The sequence below is a fragment of the Myodes glareolus genome, chromosome 9 (assembly GCF_982192425.1).
Source record: "Myodes glareolus chromosome 9, mMyoGla1.1, whole genome shotgun sequence".
In the NCBI taxonomy this organism is placed as follows: Eukaryota; Metazoa; Chordata; class Mammalia; order Rodentia; family Cricetidae; genus Myodes; species Myodes glareolus.
This window is the reverse complement of record NC_142034.1, coordinates 78,275,121-78,288,960: the sequence shown is the minus strand read 5'-3', so window position 1 is coordinate 78,288,960 and position 13,840 is coordinate 78,275,121. Positions and strand designations below refer to the sequence as shown.

General features: G+C 46.7%; 1 protein-coding gene across 2 annotated transcripts in view; it reads right to left on the bottom strand.

Moving 5' to 3' along the window:
- The window catches only part of Cyfip2 (cytoplasmic FMR1 interacting protein 2), a 122,880-nt gene that overhangs the window by 93,432 nt on the left and 15,608 nt on the right, over window positions 1–13,840 (bottom strand). For both annotated transcript variants that reach the window (XM_048435943.3, XM_085694876.2), the window contains exons 2-5: window positions 8,601–8,740; window positions 6,694–6,783; window positions 2,566–2,643; window positions 674–775 (exon numbers count right to left, since the gene is read on the bottom strand). In XM_048435943.3, the coding sequence (XP_048291900.1) occupies window positions 674–775; window positions 2,566–2,643; window positions 6,694–6,783; window positions 8,601–8,717 (387 nt within the window). In that variant the 5' untranslated portion in view covers window positions 8,718–8,740. The remainder of the gene's footprint in view (window positions 1–673; window positions 776–2,565; window positions 2,644–6,693; window positions 6,784–8,600; window positions 8,741–13,840) is intronic.

The following is a 13,840-nucleotide window of genomic DNA, read 5'->3' as shown; positions in this document are numbered from 1 at the left end:
TCTCCGGCCGTCCCCATACACCTCTCTCGCAGCCTCTTCCAATCTCCACCTTCCAACCATTTCCTACCCAGCGGCCAGACATCCTGAAACCTCAGGTCAGGTCTCATCACCAAATCCAAACCTAAGCTCATGGTATCCCATCTCACCGAGTCTCGCCTCCTCCAGCCTCCCCTTGGAGCACTTCCTGTTCTCACAGTTCTATAACCCACTCCCTTACTGTCCTCTATGTCTTGAACACAGTGATCTCCACCGGCCTGGGGGCTCTGCTGGACTGTCTTCCTGGATCCCATTCACAGCACCAGCACACTCCTGCCTCTCTTGTGACCGGGTCACAGTTCCATGCACTGTCTCCAAAGCGCCAACTATCTGTAGCGACTCCGCAATCTACAACTGTTGTAAATCGTATTTCATGCATGGCCCTTACCATGTCCTAAAAACGATGGTGTATTTTTGGAGCTCTGTGCTCCAAGCATACACATACTCACTAGGACACATCCTCTGTGGAGGCGGGGACACCTGTTGGCCTGGGTCACCCACGGGACTGTAGGTGGCTCTTAAAAGTACTAGCCGGAGGGAAAAAAATGACATGGCACCAAAGTCTAGTATGTGGACAGTAGGGTTTTTGTGAGCCTTCTTCTGTGGATCCCCCAGCCACCCCGCCGACCCTGCTCACCTGGAAGTACATGAACTTCATGAGCTTGGTGACCTCTGGCTCCAGCACTTCCACGGTCTTCTCGTAGATCTCCACCCGGTTGGGCTGCTCATTGCACTTCACCTGTGAATGAGAGAGGCCAGCTCATCATCCAGGCTCCCGGCCGCTGTCTCAGAGCATGGCTTGCGGCTCGCACATGGCACCTCGTCGTGGGAGATAACAGATATGGTCACCCTAGTGAGAGGGGGCTGTAAAAGACTGGCAGCCTCCAGAAGTGATCCTCAGAGACGGGCTGCTATACAAGCCAGCTGGCCCCAACACTGGGCCCTCCTCTGTTTCTGGCTGGTCTGCGTTCTTACAGTTCGTTATCAGCGTATCTATAAAGATCTGCAATGTCCTCTCCCCGTCCTCATGCACAAAGTGCTGAGCCTGTCTGCCCTTGTTATGCCGTAGGCCTGACAACAAGATGGCTGAGCAGTTTCCCAGCCACATCCAGGTTAATAATGGCCGACCGAAGCTGTGCCGTCCAGAGACCCATTCCCCCGCCCAGTGCTTTTAGTCAGCGTATAACCATAGTGCCGCATGGCTGATGTTCTTTGAGCACACACACCCCAAGCCTGACAACAAGATGGCTGGGTGTGAGAGTGAGCGACCACGCTATTTTCTTTCCCTTTAGATGTGTCTCACTACGTAGCCCACGCAGACCTGAAACTCTAGGTCTTCCTGACTCCTCCTATGTGTGGGGATTCCAGGTGAGTTCCACATGCACTGGACAAGAACCACCCTTCAAGGTTTATCAATGGTTCGGGAACTGTCAGGGGGGCATTAAATGGGCAAGGGATACAATCGTATACCACCATTACAAACGTCAGAAGGACTAAGTGGGGGGAGGGGTGTCTCTGGAGCAACCATGGGAAGGTGGCCCCTACAGCTGGCAAGCAGAGAGGTTCAGTATGATTTAAGGCCTGTTTTATTTTTGTCTTTGCATTGCTGGGGAGAGAACCCAAGCCGTGGACCCCAAGACCTTGGATATGTTTAGCAGTGCTTTGCCACTGAGTGACAAGTCCAGTTTGGTCCCTTTTTCCAGGAAAACGAAATTCTGAGGCTGGCCAGATGGTTCAGCAGAAAAGTACACTTCCTTTCGAGCCTTATCAGGGACGAGCCTGGATGGGGCCAGAACCAGTTCCTACATGTTGTCCTCTGACTGCCACACGCATGCCATTGTGCATATATGCCCTCCCCTGAGAGAATAAGTAAATGCAATAAAAATTTTTAAGAAAACCAGTTGTTTGAGAAAAACAAAATCAGGCTTCGAAAAAATATGAAATGTACAAAATTTGTTAATAGGTGTTTCTAAATATGAGGGTTAAAAGAGAGAATGGTACCTTCTGTTTACTTTATGTGTGTGGTTTACTGATTTGTTACAATTAAATAAAAACATCAATGATAATAAAAATATCCATATTTTCTTTTTTTCCAGATTTTCAACAAGTCTAAGATAGTGTAAAAAGTGAGAAACAATATGGTTCTGTGGTAATGATATGGTTATAAAATATGTTCCTGCCAATAAGAAGATCCAGAGCAGTCTGTACGCAGTGATCATGCTGTGGATGGACAGACAGACGTCGGTTTGGGTGGAGGAGTGAGGAGAGATTGTGTGCTACTTTAGACCCTTGGCACTGGCCTGGGTGGAAGGCGGCAGATGCTGCTTATGAAATAAAATATGCTGGGAAACTTTTCAAGACCCTGGGGGCGTGTACCTTCTCAGTAGTATTATGAGGAGCTCTTTGGGTCAGCGGTCGAGATTTACCTCCTGTCACCAGAAAACTCAGCCCTCTGTTTGGGTTTGATTGGACTTGAGGGGCACTGACGCCCCCTGTAGGGCAAAAGCAGCATAGCGAGGATGGTCTCACCTGTGGGATGGCCCGGGAGCAGCTGCGCCAGGTGTACAGCATGACCGCATACTCGTGTCCCTCCTCTAGCATTTCATTCTGGAACGGCAAAGCACTTTCATCAGGGAGGAATAACGCCAGGGCCCTGGGCTTCTCAAGGCTCTAGGGTGTGGCCTGTGGCTGGCAACGGCAGCACCAGCTGGGGGCTTGTCGACAAAGCAGGCTCTCAGGCTGGCTGAGCCTATGATTAAGAGCTATTTTCCACTGGGTGGTGATGCACACCTTTAGTCCCAGCACTTGAGAGGCAGGCGGATCTCTGTGAGTTGGAGGCCAGCCTGGTCTACAGAGTGAATTCCAGGACAGTCAGGACTACACAGAGAAACCCTGTCTCAAAAAACAAAAAACAAACAAAAAAGACCTATAACCCAGTGTAACGCACATGCTCCTCCCATTTAAGACTGATCTGACATGAATTTCAATGAAAGACAGATAAATGGCCACATTTGCTGGTTCCTTTAGATGAAATATCTACAAGAGTCTTAAGTACAGACAGTGGTTGATGGGAACACGGGGAGAGAGGATCCAGGTGAGATTGCTAACAGTCAAGGGCACATGTACGGGTTATGGGATTAGATGGAGGTGGCAGTAGTAGTATATTGTGAAAATGATTAAAATATTCACGTATATGTTTGAAATGGCTTCCAGTTATAGCAAGCATACCTCAAAAAATATTAGGACAAAAAATAGTATTATGCTTCCTCTCCTTATAAATGTTTGTATCTAGAAAGAATGAATTTTAAGATTTAAATCTCTTTATCATATTCACTTTATAAGACATTATTAGAGAAGAATCCAATTTAATTTGGAGTTTGTTAATGAGTATAATTCTATTCAAAAGCAATGATTTCAATTCTTAATTTAGAACACCAGTTAGTGACAGGCTGTCCCCAAGTTCAGAAACAACGAAGCCCAACTGTGGGCCTCCTGCTTTCTCTTCTGCTTGGGAACATGTGTCTAAAAGGGGAACTGACAGGAACGTAGAGAACACGTGGTTGCTCTCAGCCCCCAAATGCCCACAGCAGGCATAATTTCATTGGGGGAACAGAGGTTGCAGTAAGTATCTTCAGGTCTTAGGCTGTGTGTGTGTGTGTGTGTGTGTGTGTGTGTGTGTGCATATGTGTGTGTGCGTGTGTGTGTGCGTGTGTGTGCATATGTGTGTGTGAGCACCAGAAGCAAGACTGAAAACCAAGATGTGCACTCTGCCCTCTGGACAGTTCAGCTAGGGTTGTTATGTAACAAGTCCAGAATACAGAGCTCAAGATGGCATAGTGGGAAGAGCCCTGAATGGGGCCTTGAGAACCTAAAGTTATTGATTATAGGGCCATTGTTCATGTATGTATATAATATGTGTGTATATATAAATAAACACATAATACAGCTATTTATTTTAGAGATATGTATCCCGGGTTACTCCTTTCTAGGTAGCTGAGGATGACCTTAAACTTCTGATCCTCCTGTCTCCACTTTTCAAGGGCTAGGGTTCCAGATATTCACCACTACACCCCGTGTATGTGGTATTGGGGATCAAATTTAGGGCTTTGTAAATTCTACGCACTCTTATCAACTAAACCAATTATGTAATTTCTCACAGCCGCATCAGAAAAACAAATATAGTCATTGTTTAGTGCCAGCTTGTCCCAGACTTGCCTCTCTGAGCCTGTGACCTGGTATTTCTGGGACACCTCAGTCTGCAGGGTTCCAGTTCCCTCCACCCCAAAGACTCCTATACCAGGTGGAGTTGACATCCAGTTTCTCTCGGGTAACCTGCTCATTACAGCTCCCGCCTCAGGCCACCACCCCCTCTCAGCCTTTCATGCCTCCGGAAAAAACCATTTTCAGAAGCTCATCCAGTGTACGTGTTCCACTCGCATCTCCATAACTTATTCCACGAGTAGTTCACAGGTAAAGCATGCCTGAAGCTGAGTTCTGCTCCCCTCTCTCCCACGGCTGAAAACTGCCCACTGCTGCTGATTAGTTTGTTCGCCTGTGATAGGGGCTCCAGTCCAAGCTAGCTTCAAGCTCCCCATGGCACTGAGAACGTGATCTTTAGCTTCTGATCTTCTTGCCTCCACCTCCCCACGGCTGGGATCACAAGCATTTGCCACACCATGCCTGGCTTATTTGGTGCTGGATATCAAGCCAGGGCTTTGTGTGTTTCTAGGTGGCTACTCACACAACTGAAACTTACCTACATCTCCAGCCTCTGGTCTGCATTTTCATGAAGCAGATGAAAGCCTTCTGTTACAGGCTCAGCTGTGCCCCACCTACTCCCCACACACCATCCGAGAAAGTTCCAGTCCTAACCCTTGTGCTTGAGACCGTGACTATTTCTAGTTGGTCCTTTTGAAAAGTGATGAAGCTCAGAGGACATCGTGAGAGCAGACCCTCACTCAATCTGACTGTCATCCTTATAAAGGGGGGGCAGGGACTTGGGTACACAATGAGACATCAGACACGCAGGAGTTTGTATGGAAAGAGCCAGGGTAGCCAAAGAGACAGTAGGAGAAATCACTCCTGCTGATCCTGGTCCAGGAGTCCCACCCTCGAGGGCTGTGGGAGGGAAACACTTATTGTTTAAGCCACCTGGTCACAGTATTTCGCTGTGGGAGGCTAGGTAGCAAATAAGATCTCAAAGTATAGACTCCTTACCTTATTTTTCATAAATGCTACACACACACACACACACACACACACACACACACACACATATTTTGGGCAGTCACTGAGAATTCTGTCTTTGCTTGTGCTGATGTTCACCTGATGTCCCCCCTCCCCATCTCATCTCGGACTGCTACAATCCTATGGGACATAGAGAGGACCACAGAAAGAGATCAGGACGATTTCCAGGTTCATGCCAGGACATCTGGTTGTCGGACCATGAGCAACTTGCTTATTAACTTCTTCAGACCTCAGTCTTCTCGTCTCTACAATAGGTATAATGAGCCCTTTGCAAGCCCCGGGGTGATTATGGGGTTCTGATGGTCTCACACAGCAGACTTCCCAGCCTACATTTCAAAGAGCAGTGTGCACACAGACCCCATCATTACCCTCTTAGAAGGCTGTACTCAAAAGTGGCTTACTCCAGGCAGCTTCCTCCCCCCTCAAGGCCCCTTCAAAAACTGAACTCCAAACTTTTACCATGATGCTGAATGTTATACATTTTTATGTGCCTGCAAAGAATTGTCCAGAGCACCAAGTTTTGTCACCAGAGAATCCCAAGTTTAGAACTACCACCCCATCAGCTGTGAAACCCTCAGTCAATTTCTTAACAGTTGAGAGAGAGGCTTCCATGTTGGCCAGCCAGCTGAAATACCTCCAATCACCTCCCTCACTGAGTCTGTGTGAGGATTACATGAGGTGGTGACCCTGAAATAGCTGCAGAGAGAACAGGTTTGGTTGGCTTGTCTCTTCCCCATTTGACTCATTCAGAAGTGAGACTTCCCCACGTTAATTCTCCAGTCAGCTCACAGTTCATTCACAGCGGTGAATGAGGGCATTGGGTTTCTAGAACCTGTCCCACACAGTGAGAAGGGTCCAGAGAAGTACACACAGGGGCCCAGGGGCCCTTGGAGGAGGAATCTAGACTCTGAAAACTTTACTCTAGATAAAACGGGAGAGAAGAATTCGCTCTGTTAGGATCAGACCCTAAGAAGTAAAACAAACGGCTCCATTTATGAATGATCTAGGCCGGCAACTTCCTCGGATCAATAAACGGCACTTTCCAAAGTCTTGTCACTTGTCACTTTTATGGGGAACTTTTTTCTCCGACAAGAGAACACACAGCACCCCCTTTCCCGCCAGTACTCTGTAAGGATAAGATGAAAGCAGCGCCTAATCACATGTGTACATAAAAAGCCCTGGCCTCCAGGAAGTGAACAGTGGGGTTTGTACGGGCTTATAGTGAGCAAGATGAAGAAGGCACAGAGAGGAGATGGGGCTGGGTTCCAGAATGGACTTCCATAGCCCAGCTGACTAAGCCAGAGCAGAGTGGGGTAGCTGAGCACAGGCCCGGTGTGGGAAGCAGCCCATGGTTCGTTCCTCCTGCGTCAGCAGGGCGTGCATCAGCACATGTAGGTCACGGAGACTTACCATGCTGGAGTGGACCGTTGCCTGCTCAATGTACCTTGCAATGCCCGTGACAAATGCATTCCTGTCCTCGAAGTTCGTGTCAAAGTTAGCCTGTGGAGGGAGAGGACAGGAGGGGGTATTTGGTGACTGGAAAACACATCTAAGCTGACTGGATGTCTAGGGAGCAAACAACCGCCAACAAAAGCCACAAGCTTTCTGTGGAAACCTACTGCCCCACGGCTTTCGAATATTACCCATTATGGCCTCCAAAGAGCTGAGAACAGACGGACAGCACCTGCTTCTCACAGGTGACCGGTTTTGCTCAACCAAGCCCCAGAAGTACACGTTTGATCCCGAACTGACACTTTCTAATCCCCTTAGTGGGGATCCGCTAATAAACTCTGCCAACTTGTTCATGTGATTAGTGCGCTACAATTAATCTGTTTTATATGCTTGTCATGACGGATGAAAGTTCAAGCACAAGGAAGTCATACTTCCCAGCTAACTATGCAAGTCCAAACAGTTGCTAAAAGTCAGATGTGCATGGCTCTGATCCAGCCATTCAGACGCACATGCCTGAGGGTGCTCAGGTGTAGATGTGGAGGTCAGGCCACCACCGCCGCTCTTACAATCAAACAGCCACCTGAAAATGGTGAAAACAGTCAGCAAACGCTGAAGATGACAGTCTCTGTACAATGGGCTGGAAGGACCATGAGCTGCTTAAACATAGGCGGCATTACTGTATCACTGATGTCCAACAAGATCCGCTGAAGTTTTTGCTGCTGTGATTTTTGAGATAGCGGTTCTCTCTGTAGCCCAGGCTAGACTCAGACTCACAGAAATCCTCTTCCCTCAGTCCCTGGAATGCTGGGATTACATCTGTAAGCCACCCTGCCTGGTTCCACAATAAATGTTAAGGAAAAGATGAGTCCAACAGTGTATGTGAGTGAGTGTGTGTGTGTGTGTGTGTGTGTGTGTGTGTGTGTAAAATGAATATATAATGAATTCCTGTTTTAGCAAAAAGTTAGACTATATACACCAAACACATTTAATAAAACAAAATGTCTATGTACAAAAAGAAGGGTATATCAGTATAAGAAATTCATTTCTATGCTATGTTTTTCCATTTTGTTAATAATAAAAATGTCTCTCTATAAAACTAAAACCAAAATATACTTGTATAATTAAAACTCTAATCTGTGTTAAAAGCTACGAATAAGTCAGATTTAGGAACTGAATCTTCAAGTATGTGAAGATTCATTTAATTATTGAGTGAAATGAAAAGATATATAATTATACTTGGTCATCATTCAGCATCTAAGACTTAGCAAAAAGGTCTAACACAGCCCCAGTTTCCAAATTAACACATTCTTTCTTAACATGGCATTCACCCTGGCACACCCAAACAAGGGGCTTTGGCCAGGCTACCTCTAGCTGCATGAATGCCCTCCTCACTAGGTCTGCCAGGGTCATGGCTGTGTGTATCACAAGATCTCATTTAGGGCCAAAGCAAATAACTCTGACCCACTTCCCTGAGCCACTTGCTGTGTGGACTTGCGTGAGCTCTTGTCATACACACTCAGGAAAAGTAATTATCCAGGCAGGCTCCAGAGGCTTCTAAATTGTGATATTTAATTCATGAGATCAGGGATGCCGTACGCTGGGTGGTGCATCAACAGGAGCAGCCCAGAAGGAATTTAGGATCAGAGCAGATCAACAAATGCTCCCTAGGGGAGGGACAGGGTCCTGACACACATTTATTAGTTAATCCATTCCTTCCACTGGGCTCCTAGAGCGCTCAGGGACCCCATCAGCTCCTGACTTTTCACCTTCTAGATGCACCTCCTCTTCCCTGAACTTCAGGGCAGGTGCCCTTAAAGGACCCACAGAATCTGGGTCTCTTCACTGGATGCCGCCATTTGCATTACCTGGTACATAATGGAGGAAGGCGGGGGCTCGATGCATGGCTGCTGGTCTGGGAGGGGCAGTTCCTCCAGCAGGTCCACGTTGGACAGGGCATCTTCCAAAGTGACGTGGGTGGTCATGGCTGCGGTTTCTGTCTTCCACACTGATGGAGAGGAGAAAAGAACAAGGGAAAATTTCAGGCCCTCCAACTGTTTCCTTTGGCCTCACCTCATCCAAACCCCTTCTGGAGGGTGGTGAGGGTCAGGAGTCACTGAGGCCACTCTCAAATGCCAGTGCTTCACAGATGTCTGCTACCTACATCTTTAAAATTTGAGGATCAGGGCTGGTGAGATGGCTCAGCGGGTAAAAGCACTTGAGTCTAAGTCAAACAACCTGGGTTCGATCCCTGGGACCCACACATAGTGAAAGGAGAGGACAGATTCCCACAAGTTGTCCCCTGCTCTCCAAACACCCACCATGGCATGAACTGCCACACCACCACATCATACACACACACACAAATAATAAATTAAACAATAAATGTCGAGGATATCTTGGCTGAACCTCACCACAACCGTTGTCTACCAGCGCGGAAAGCTGGATTCTGCCAACACGGGAGCAGCAAGAAAACACAGCTCTGAGAAGTGATGTGACATTCACATGATGAAGTAAGTAAGGGTGAAGGACCTGGATTGATGCTGGGCTTGGGGACACAGGCCTCCTTTTCTTCACAAGGATATTCATCAGTTCCATTCTTGGATATTGGCACAGGACAAATATCCATGACCGAAAAGCCAGGACAAAGGGCAACCTAGGAGATCTAGACCTAGGTTTTAGAGGCTAGTTAAGCAGGGACCGCACAGTGGATAACTCCTGTAAACCAGCCTTGTGTGAAGCAACGGAGGAGCTGCCATGTGTTCCTTGGTCTGGGGACATTTTATGAACCATACCAAAGCCATCGGCCCTTAATAGGTATTTCTGTGTCTTGGACCCAGGTAGAATGCAGTTGGTTGGAGGGTAACTCTGCCAGGCAGTGAGGCAGAAACGGCTGAGCAGGGCCGTTACCAGCTCAAGCTAGTTGCTGTTTTTAGAACACAGCACCATGCAAGCAGAAGATTCATTTTTTTAAAACCCCAAATTACACGTGAAAACAGATTAAAAGCTTACACTGCATGATTTAGTGTATAAATTGGGTTCCCACAAGTAGCCTCCAAAAAAACTATGCATTAAATCAGGTGCGGTGACACATGCATACCGTCCCAGCACTTGGGAGACCAAGGCAGGAGAATCATGAATTTGAGGCTACTTTGGGTTATATAGCTGAAGGCCTGCCTGGTTACACAGTGAGACTGATCTCAAACTGCATCCCCCTAGTGATACAACACCAACACCAAGAGTTAGTACAGTGCCAACAGTGTAGATGAGAACCCCCAGAATCACCCCTTTGAAAACCTATAAACCCACAAGACATATTCATAGCTACGGAGTGATCCAGACAGAAATGGTAATTACTTAGAACTGAATAAAATGGATAAAAGTCTTAAATACGTTTAGTTGAAGGTAAGAAAAGTGGAACATGGGCCTAGAGAGATCGCTCAGTGGACCAGGGTGCTGCTCTTTCAGAAGGCCCAAGCTCTGTTCCTAGCATCCAAGTTGGGGTGGCTCATATCCACCTGCAACTCCAGCTCCAGGGAATCTGGGGCCCTTTTCTGCACACATACAAATAAAAACATAACACATCTTTCAGGGAAAAAAAAAAGTGGAACTCAATTAGCCCAATGCTGCACTGAAACACTTAAATTAAGAGATCAAAAGCGCAAACCCAAAGAAATGGGGCTAATTACAAAGACAAATAAAATAAAATAAAACAATAGAGGTCAACAACAACAAACACAAAACCTAGGATGAGTCCTATAGAATCCTTAGGAAGAACACACAGAGAAGGGCCACTGTGCTAGCCCAGCCCAGCTACCCCAGCAGGGAAATATGGTTTAGACAAGGGCTGAATTCTCTCAGTGTCAGGGACTGTGCCCTGTGTTAGAAAAACAGCCTCTGTTGCCAGACCCCATGGGGACCTTTGACATGGAAATGTGGTCAGGGGGCTGCAAAGAACTGGAGTGCATGACTGCAAAGAGTCGGAGCTCAAAACCAAGGCCACACTGCCAATTAATACTTCCTTCAGGCCCAAGGTCGGGAGGGCAGATGGAGGCTGGGCGGCTGCAGATCAGCTGACCAGAATTCACACTCCACTGAGTTCTCATACACTCCTTCTGGGCATGTGCCCTGCCAATGGCACAGCCAGCCTCTGGTGAGGACACCTGGAACTCAGCAGTGACCTACCCCTCTGCCTCTCTTCTTATCCCTGTTCAGAATTCTAAGTATGATGCTCAGGTCTATGGTAGCATGACTGTCAGACTGCACAAAGCCTCTTTTCTTCCTTGCTTACTCTTTTTCATTTATATTTTAAAAATCATGTGTATGCACGTGTACCTGTGTGTGGGTATGGGCACATGTGTGCAGGGGCTGGTGGAGCCCAGGAGAGATCAGCAGATTCCCTGCAGCAGAAGTCAGAGGCAACTGTGAGTCTCTAGATGTGGGTGCTGGGAATCGAACTCGGGTCCTCTGCAAAAGCAGTATATGCTCTTGACTTCTAAGTCATCTCTCCAGCCTTACATTTCTATTAAGTCCACTTGAGGGTATATGATCTACAATTAATTACAAAGCCCAATAATCCCCTTCAATATGTCAAATAATAATAATCAACCTTTCTCGATGCTAGACCTTGTAAGGGTTCGCCTGTTTGCACAGCCTATCAGTAATGCACCACGGGACCCTGCTTCAGAGACAAGCAACACTCAGTGTTTCGAAGTACGGCATTAGCGGGTTTTGGCTCTACCTGTATACCAAGAATCACATGAACAGCTTTATCAATATCGGCCTGGGATCCACTCCTAACACAAAGATGACACCATTTAAAAGCTTACCGTTTCATTTGCAATAAGAAATCCAAACTGCCATTACTGATCAAACTCTTATGACCACCATGCCACTGGCCAGCTTGCAGAGAAACTGGCCCTTGGCCACACTGTTGGTTGGGGTATAAAATATGCAATTGCAACAGACTGAAAAACACAAACATCTATTACCGCGGGGCTGCTGGAGCCCTCTACAGTGAGAACCGGGCAGCAGTAAGACACAACAGCAGCAAGCCCCAGGATGCATGTGTGTGGACCACATGATCCCATTTATCCGAGAGGAAGATGCATACACACATACAAAGACTCAAGGATGCGCTCTACAAAGGCTGTTGAGCTTTGAGGAAGGAGGAGAAAGAAAGGTAAGGCCTATGAAGGAAACAGTCTAGCAGTCCTGAAAATACCTGGTTTTCCAGGTTTTACATGATTGTAAAATAAGCTTTAAACTTAAAATGCAAACCCCTAAAAAGAAATAAATGGAAGGAAATGAATGTATATGTGAACAAATTGTTGGTAGAGCCACACAGAAAGGAACCGTTCCAAGTGATTCTGTGACGTGTATGTGTGTGTGCAGGTGTTTGTGAAGGCCTAAGGGGGACATTAGATCTCCTACTTCCTTACTTTTTCTACACTGTCTTGTGACAGGATCTCTCACTGAACCAGGGGCTAGACTGACAGCCAATAAACCTCAGAGATTCTCCTGTTTCCGCCTCCCACAGCAATGGGATTATAGAAATGCACGACCATGCCTGGCTTTTTACATGGTGCTTGTGTAGCGAGTGCTCCTTCCTACCCACGGAGCCATCTCTCCAGCCTCTCATTCAATAATACAATAGTAGATCCTGGGGGGACACATCCTGAGAATGACAAAAATAAGGGATGGTGGTGTTAGCCTTTAGTCCCAGCGTTCCATTGGCAGAGAGGATCTCTGAGTTTGAGGCTGGCCTGGTCTACAGAGTGAGTTCCAGGACAGCCAGGGATACACAGACAAACCCTCTCTTAAAACAAAAAAAAAACAAACAAAAAAACAAAACAAAACACAAGTTTGCTCTATTTTCAATGCCACACTGGTAAATTACTGTGACATGTTTGGATGTGTTATGAGGAAATGAGTGATTATGAGATGTGCTCCTGTTGTTGTTGAGACGAAGGTATCCTTGAAATGACTGAAGATACTTTATTTACAACTGAAGAGAGTCATGAAAAACCAAATAACCACAGGAAACGGTGGTACTGCCGATGTGTGGTGATTTGAAAGAAAATGGCCCCCAAAGGGAATGGCACTATTAGGAGGTGTGGCCTTGTTGGAGTAAGTGCGGTCTTGTTGGAGGAAATATGTCACTGTGGGGTAGGTTTTGAAGTCTCTTTTGGTCAAGTTTCCCTCAGTGTGACACTGACCACTTCCTGCAAGATGTAGGACTGTAAGTTACTGCTCTAGCACCATGTCTGCTTGCTCGCCGCCATGTCCCACCATGCTGATAACGGACTAAGCCTCTAAACTGTAAGCGAGCCACCCCAATTAAATACTTTCCTTTACTAGGAGTGGCCATGGTGTCTCTTCACAGCAACAGAAACCCTAAGACATGGTGGTTAGCTTTGACTGTGGGCTTGATACAATATGGAATCACCTGGGAGCAAAACTTCAAAAAGGAATTGTCTCCATTGGCTTGGCCTGTAGGCATGTTTATGGGGAATTGTCTTAACCGGGTTGACCAATGTGGGAGGACCCAGCTCTGGGCAGCACCATTCCTTAGGCAGGGGGTCTCCTAAGTGAAATAATGGAGTATGTACGCATTCATTTCTTTCTGCTTCTGAGTGTGCAGTGTGACCAGCTGTCTTGAGGTCCTACTGCTGTGACGTCTCTGACAAGATGACTGCGGCCTGGAGTTGTGAGCTAACATAAACCCTTTCTCCTTGGGTTACTCTCTGTCCAGGTATTTTATCACAACAATAGAAATGAGACCAGCACAAACATAGATACCCAGATGTGTACACACACACATATGTATTCATATTTATATTTAAAGTTAAAACACATAACAAGGTCCTCACTGACACAAATATATTTATAAAGACACAAATGATACTTATATATACATATGTTTGTACATACACTCATGTTTCTGCCCACTGAAAAGACTTAGAAACAAATCCCAGCCCACAAGCAACAGGTACCGTCAGTGCTCAGACTCCAGTCTGACTTCCTACCAAGAAATTAGGACTCATGTGAGCCCAGGCCTGGGGTAGAAAATGACCGGGAAGGTTAACAACTTTCTCGGCATAGCAAG